Consider the following 7750-nt stretch of genomic DNA (forward strand, 5'->3'; position numbering starts at 1 on the left):
ACAAAGGAAAATGTAATTGTAACTGTTAAAGACATAGCACAATGATAACAGTAAGGAGAAGTAGGACCTTTCACAAGCTAGAATGAAAGGTGTACACTGAGCCAGACTTTTTGAAGACACATATCCTTTGCCACAGAAGCACCACTTCTAGAAATCTAGCCTGTAAGAGGCTAGAAATCTTTCCCTATATGCGCAAAAAGAGGTTTCTAAAAGGATGTTCATTCCAACATTACTTTTCAGAATTAAAAAATGGAAAAAACCTAAGTATCCAATAGTTAAGAAAAGGATAAAAACACAAGGAACATCCATATTTTAGATGCATTTGGCAATGTGATAGAATGACGTAGGTCTGTATTCTCTGACATGCTGGCAAGATGTTTAGCAGCTAATAAAAGGGGGGGATTAATGGCAGAAAAATATGTACGATAAGATTCTATTTTTGTTTTTAAAATCCATAGATCACAATATATAGCTAAAGGTAAGGAGAAGTCATAACCATCCTTAATCCTGATTATCTTTGAGGAGTGAGGAAATTAGAGAAGAATGAAGAACTTTTACTTTCTATATACATCTTCTTTCTTTAAAATATATTTCTGTGGGCCAGGCATGGTGGTTCTGTAATCTTAGCACTATGGGTGGTGATGTGGGAGGACTGCTGATGGCCAAGAGTTTGAGACCAGCCTAAACAAGAGTAAGATCCTATCTCTACAAAAATAATAGAAAACTTAGTTGGGCAAAGTGGTGTGTGTAGTTTCAACTACTCTGGAGGCTGGGTTGGGAGGATCACTAGGGCCCAGGAATTTGAGGTCACAGTGAGCTATGATGACACCACCATACCTAGCTAGGGCAAAAGACTAAGAATCTGTCTCTAATATATACATCCATATATATACACATATATACTTATATATACTACTGCATATTATTGCTTGAATTAGTGCAAGGAGAATGTGTTCATATATAGGTTCTGTTTTTATTTTATTTAAATATATCAAGCAATTGGTTCTAATAGCTATCACTGACATAGATTGCCATGGAGAAACTTAGAAATTTATATTCATTGTTTATATGGTTAAACCAATAATTCATTTATTTGAACAAGTCTATTCTACTCACCTCCCAAGTATTAGCTATTTCCTTTACACATCCTCACAACTCTACATGCCCTTTGCTTTCTATAAAACTTTCAGTCTGGAGGAAAAGAACCTAAAGGAGAGCTCTCTAAATACGACTCTCCAACAATTAGCCACATAATTTAAACCTGAGAAAAAGCAGGAATAGGAAACAGTTTGACTTCAGCTATAAAACCATAACAGTCCTAAGAAAATATTCCCCAAATAAAACATTTTATATATGATGGTATGTATAGCAGCAATATTTATAATAGAGGAATAAAATCAAAGCAACCTACTGCTTAATAATAGAGGCAGTTAGCTCAATAATATAACCACTCACTGGAATATTGCAGTCATTAAAAAGGAATTTAAAGACTACATAACAAGGCTGCACAAACTTTTCTTAACTAGACATAAAATATTTCACACTTATAGCCTGTATGGCCTCTGTCACACCTGCTTGACATTGCAGGAAAGCAGCCATAGAGAATATGTGGCTGCATCTAAAAACTTGTATCTATAAAGATAGGCAATTGTCCCACCTCCTTAATTTAGCACCCCCTCTATATAGCAATATGATTTACTGACAGATGTAAAAAAGCAATGTAAAAAATTACTATATCTTTACATTTTTACAATTATGCAAAGAAAACTGCATGGATATAGATAGGAATTTGCAGAGGTAAATAGTAGCCTCCAAATATAAACAAGGGCCATCTGCTTCTTGGGAAGTTCAGACGGCCATGAGATCTCACTTCATAAGCAGAGACAGAACAGAGATAGGATGTGTGCCTGAAACATGCCCCATCCCCGAGTATATGATGATTCCAACTACTTTTGCATACTCCAACCGTATCATGGGCCAAAACTCAGACAAATTCACAAATTCCAATTGAGAACCAACTAAAATTAGCCAGGCACTGTATGAGGTGTCATAAACAGAATCTCATGTGTCAGCATCAATAAGCAACTTCCTCATTCCGATCAGCTTCGCACACAGTACCCTGAATGAACAGGGTACATCTTTAATGAACATCTTTAATGTTACAGATGTCTACTGCGTGGTCTCAGGACCCCAGGAGTGTAATACTAGTCTGTACTTGAAAGTAGCTGGAAGAGATTGAGGCTATCTAGCTGCATGAAATGCTTTTCATGTCTACTACTCTCTTACCACAAGTGGCAGGCTCATCGGAACCATCACCACAGTCATCTTCTTGATCACAATACCACCGCTGAGGAATACAGCGCCCAGATGAGCATCGGAATTCACTGCTGCTGCATGTGTTAATGGCTGCAGGAGGAGAAAAAGGTAAGACCCATGAACAAAGCACAAGCGAGCTCTCATTAGTCTTGACAATCCGCCTGTATCTCTGAACTAAATAATAGTCACCAAGAAAGGAAGACTGAGGCAGGTAAGCATTCGGTAGCGGGGAGGAATACAGGAGAGAGAAAGAAGGCAATACTGCCCCAATTCCCAGAATTTTTTTTTTCTGGATTTGAGAAATCAAAAAAAGAAAGTATATGTTTTAAAAATACTGAAAAACTTTCTTTGTGATAAATGAAATCACAAATGAAGTGTAATGAGTCTTGGTTTTATTTTTTCCACTATAATATAAAATTAAATAAACTATACAGGGTAACCATAAAGTTGATGTGCAATTTAAATAGTTCCAACTATTTGAATCAGAGAGGCACGATCCATGACACACTACCTACAGATTCTATAGTAAGAAAGATATTTCTAACTGATATAGGAGATGGAGCCTGCTTGTATTGAATAGTAATTAAAAGCAAAACCAGTAGTATGACCATCTCTGAGTCATACAACTTTTTAGCCAAGATAGACCATGGTTCTAGAGAGAAGACAAAGTTATCGTCTATTCATCCTTGCAATATGGGGCTTTTATTTGAGTGAAGGACTGCCTAAGTTTGAACATTGATTCTTTCCTCAATTAACTCTATGGAACTCTGGTCTTGTGTGTTTTCTAAATTGTTCCATGGGTATAAACCTGAATCAAGTCTTACAATTCTTCTGGGCTCTGAGGCTCTCTTGCTCTTGGTCATGATATGTGAAGTTTTACCAAGGGGAAATAGATGGGAAACAGAGATCCCAAAAAGGTCAGCAATAACTCAAATCAGCCTAACCCTATTTCATCAATGCATTCTGAATTCTGCTTCCTGACACCACTGTTATTACAACAGATTCCTCTTCTTAGACTATAGACTGGGCTGGTGAAAAATTATTACAAGCCATTTGATTTCCTTGGCAGGGAACCAGTGATCAGAGTTTAACTACATATACCCTTAACAGGGAAGAGCAATTACTAAATTCTTAACTTACACATTTATTTATACTAAAGAGTTATCAGACTGATGAAAGGCTTCTTAATTTGAGCTATGAATACATTGCTAAATATGAAACAGAGGTTTCTGAAATTTTTCTGTTACTAATGGCAACTACAATGCTATTAAGAGTAAATTGTAAGGGTTTACAGTGCAGATTTTGCCTAAAGTCCATGAAAACAAAAGGCCGTCAACATTGGACGAAATGAGTCCTTGATTGTAGCGGATCATTGATAGAAATATTTGGGATCTAGGGATTCCAGCCAAGGAGCAGAGATGAGCTTCTCATAACCTCATAATCGCACACTAAAGCAATTGCCTACTGCATCTACTTACAAGGTTAATTTGAGATGACAACTGAAATTAGCCCAATCACCCCTGCTATGTATCTTTGTGTTGGTTTATCTGTGGAATGACAGAAAGAAAAGTAGTTTTACTCACTGCAATAAGTAGGGTTTTCATCACTCATATCTCCACAGTCATTGTCTCCATCACACAAGTAAAGGCGAGGAATACAAATGTTTGTATTCTGGCATTTTGTGTATCCAGATGGGCAAGTGCGATGAGCTTGAAAAAGACAACCAGATAAACATTTAGAACATATTCACCTAATAGGTATCATAAACAATGTCTGCACTAACAGATCTACTGCAGCACTCAAGCAAGGAAGGGAGGCATTTTCAGAGATAGATCCTACTATCAGAGAGACAGGATCCATGGTATACTACCTATAGACTCTATAGTAAAGAGAGATTTTTTTTTTTTTTTGAGACAGGAGCCTCAAGCTGTCCCCCTGGGTAGAGTGCCGTGGCATCTCAACTCACAGCAACCTTCAACTCCTGGGCTCAAGCGAGTCTCCTGCCTCCGCCTCCCAAGTAGCTGGGACCACAGGCGTCCGCCACAATGCCCGCTATTTAAGAGAGATATTTCCAACTGATACAGGAGATAGAGGATTCTTTGAATTTAAATCATCTGATTTCATTAATTAATGATAACAATAAGAGTCCCAACTCTTGGTTAAATAAACTATAGTACATCCACACAATGGAGTAACATGTGGCTATTAAAGGAACAAAGAAGATCCCAAAGTATTGGTAAGTAATGACAGACTGATCTTCTGGATATATAGTTAATGGCAAGAAAGCACAATTCAAAATAGTAAGCTAACTTTTGTATGAAAATAAAGGATGCAGAGGAAAGGAAAAGATGAAAGACTTCTGTAAATGCACCTTGCACAGTTTTAACTTTGGAACCATGTACATTACGTTGTACAAATAGAATCAGTGAAATAAAAAATGGGAAAAGAAATTAAAAATTGAAAAAGTAACAAATGAAGCTAACCGGGTATCAAGTTGAAAGCATAACCCTACAGAAAAAAAAAAAATGTGAAAGTCTTTCAAGCCAGTATCTTGACTGCAGATCTCTAGTGGACATAATCTAAAATCAAGAAGAATCTTGCATTGAGTAGATCTAGCATTAGTAGTATTATTCATGTGGGTGTAATAATTTTGAAATGATTGTAGGTATTTTGAAACTACTGTAGAATAAAACAAATAATAACCTATAATCTTAAATTTAAATGAGATTTAAATCAACATAGACTTATTTTTTCCCTAAAAACTGAATTCCTAGGCCTGACCATTGAAAAGGCCTAGAACTAATGAAAGCCCTAGAAATGAGCACCCAACACTGGTTATTTCTAAATACCACAAAATGAGGTCTTCTTGGATAAATGGCTAATTCTACTCTTTTGTTTTCCCAAAATGCTAAAGTACAAAGCCCAGAAAAAAATGGAAACATCAATGAATTAAAAAGCTATTTACCAGAAAAACTAAAGAGAAAAACCATTTGGTCAACACAGTATTATATAGTTTTTTGTATAATAAACACTAACTGCAAGGCTTATACAATAATTTCTGTTAAGTAACTATTACTAGCCTTTTTTCTAGCCCAGCCTCTACTGGGTAGAGTGCTGTAACATTACAGCTCACAGCAACCTCCAACTCATGGGCTTAAGTGATTCTCTTGCCTTAGCCTCCTAAGTAGCTGGGACTACAGGTGCCCCCCCCACAATTCCCGGCTATTTTTTGGTTGTAGTTGTCATTGTTAGTTGGCAGGCCCAGGCTGGATTTGAACCCACCAGCTCTGGTATATGTGGCTGGCTGTAGCTCTTTAAGCTACAGTCTGAAGCTTTAAAATAATCAAAAACTTTATCAAGGGAATTTTTAATCTAGCATATATACCAACCCAGGACAAAATACTCAAGGTTAAAATATTCAGCAGTTGTATTAGATCCATCAGTTCAAGTGAGTAATTCCAATATTAGGTGGAGTTGTTTATAAAGTCATTTAGTAGAATATATTAAACAAAAATTCATGTTTTCGATGAATACTTAGTTTTTTTTATGTTTTAGAAATCTTTTGTTTTTTATATAAAAAGTTCATCTCCCATGATCTAAGACTTCAGACCCCAAAACACAATAAGACTTATGATAAACTTACGGCAGTTTCTCTCATCTGAGGTGTTGTTATCACGGCAGTTGTCTCTACCATCGCAGACAAACTCCCGAGGTATGCACCTTCTATTATTGCAAGTAAATTCTGTAGTGGCATTACAGTCCCTGAACAGGCACCCGGCCTCATCACTGCCATCAGCACAGTCATTGTAGAAATCACAACGATAATAGTATGGGACGCATCGCCCATTGGCACAAGTGAAGGCTGTCGGCGAGCAGGTGTGAAATGCTAAAAAGAGGAAAGAGTATTGAAAAACCCCCTTTATTAAAGCATCATCCTAACTTCTAAAAAGATGCAATTAAATAGAATGGACACTTTGAGTTTACCTTCCAAGATAAAAATGGCTGCAAATCGGACTGCATGCAATGTGAGATAACACTTTGAATTAGTTATAGTAAAATAAGCTGCATACCTTCTTTAAATAAATGAGACATTTAAGCAGAAAGAAAACCCAACAGTCACTCTATTTTTCCATAATCTCAATTTATCTCAATCACAGAGAAGTATGCAAATACAGTTTATTTGGGGAAAATAAAAACTCCTGGCTTCTATAACAAACAGCCTGCTGGGAAAAGGAAGATAACCTCACAAGTCCCTGACAAAGTCCCACTGTCTTTACTCACTATATCCAGACGGAAGCTAAGGATTAGAAGTGATTTCCAGAAAAAGATTGAATTAGTGATTTTGTGCACGAAAATTAATAAAATAATACCAATCTCCCATTGGAGCCCTTAGTCCCATGCTAAGCCATGCTCAGCATGTGCTTATGCCAAGTGTCTTTTAACATACTGTTTCTCTTACTATTCACAAGAATCCTTGTTTTACAGATGAGTCATCTGAGGCTCAGAGAGGTTAAGTGACTTGCCCAGAGATGCACAGACTATCAATAGAATAACTAGGATTTTAATCCAGTGCTTTTGCTCTTAACCTCTACCAAGGTAACCTAACAGAAATTCAGTCTAGATTATCAGAATAAATGTTTTTCAGCTCTAATAAGATGCTCAGGCACAGAGTTCAAGCCCATTTACACACAACAGAATTCTACACCATAAATGCGGCATAAAGACATCCTCAGCTCCTCACAAAGTGCGACACCCAACTCACCACAGACATATTCTGCCTCATCGCTGCCGTCACCACAGTCATTATCCCCGTCACATTTCCACCCTTCCAGGATGCAGCGCCCATTGGCACAGGTGAATTGGGATACATTACACCGTATACCGTTGTCCACAATACAGAGTTTATTGTTGTTGGCCAGATACCAGTTGCCCTCATGTGGACACTGGCACTCGGCACCATTTGGACCTGAAGAAAAGAAGAAGTGAAAGACAAGTGTGTAACAACTGTCTCCTCCCGAGTAACCCTTGCAACGGCACCTGCATCAAATGCTCTCTAAGACAAGCCAGGAAAATTCTGCCCACTAACCGTTAAAGTATGTTCTGAGTCATCTTCCCATCAAGAGTAACTAGCAATTTCAAACCAATGTGCTAATAAACTCTAATCTGTCAATAATTATTTATCTGAAATAGCAATGACTCTCTCTTCTCAGCAAGATTTGCAAAGCAATGATATTGAAAGGCATGTCTTCCTATGAATTTATTATGAAACACACTAGGTAGCACCTAAGACCACAACCTCAATACCATAAGAGAAAAATACCTCTTAAGTAGAAAAATTACATCCTTTTATGAGGAAGGTAAGTTCATTGACAGAATTCCTATTCAGCTCATGAAGTGGGGCAAAGCCCTCATCTTCCTTTATACATCCAACAAG

At 37.3% G+C, this 7750-nt stretch overlaps 1 protein-coding gene across 1 annotated transcript in view; it reads right to left on the bottom strand.

Moving 5' to 3' along the window:
- LRP2 (LDL receptor related protein 2) overlaps positions 1-7750 on the bottom strand; it is a 198596-nt gene that overhangs the window by 62673 nt on the left and 128173 nt on the right. The window contains exons 43-47 of the mRNA XM_012808457.1: positions 7657-7694; positions 7079-7282; positions 5960-6202; positions 3900-4025; positions 2287-2406 (exon numbers count right to left, since the gene is read on the bottom strand). Of these exons, the coding sequence (XP_012663911.1) occupies positions 2287-2406; positions 3900-4025; positions 5960-6202; positions 7079-7282; positions 7657-7694 (731 nt within the window). The remainder of the gene's footprint in view (positions 1-2286; positions 2407-3899; positions 4026-5959; positions 6203-7078; positions 7283-7656; positions 7695-7750) is intronic.

Source organism: Otolemur garnettii, unplaced genomic scaffold (assembly GCF_000181295.1).
Source record: "Otolemur garnettii isolate 467f Iridium unplaced genomic scaffold, OtoGar3 scaffold00090, whole genome shotgun sequence".
In the NCBI taxonomy this organism is placed as follows: Eukaryota; Metazoa; Chordata; class Mammalia; order Primates; family Galagidae; genus Otolemur; species Otolemur garnettii.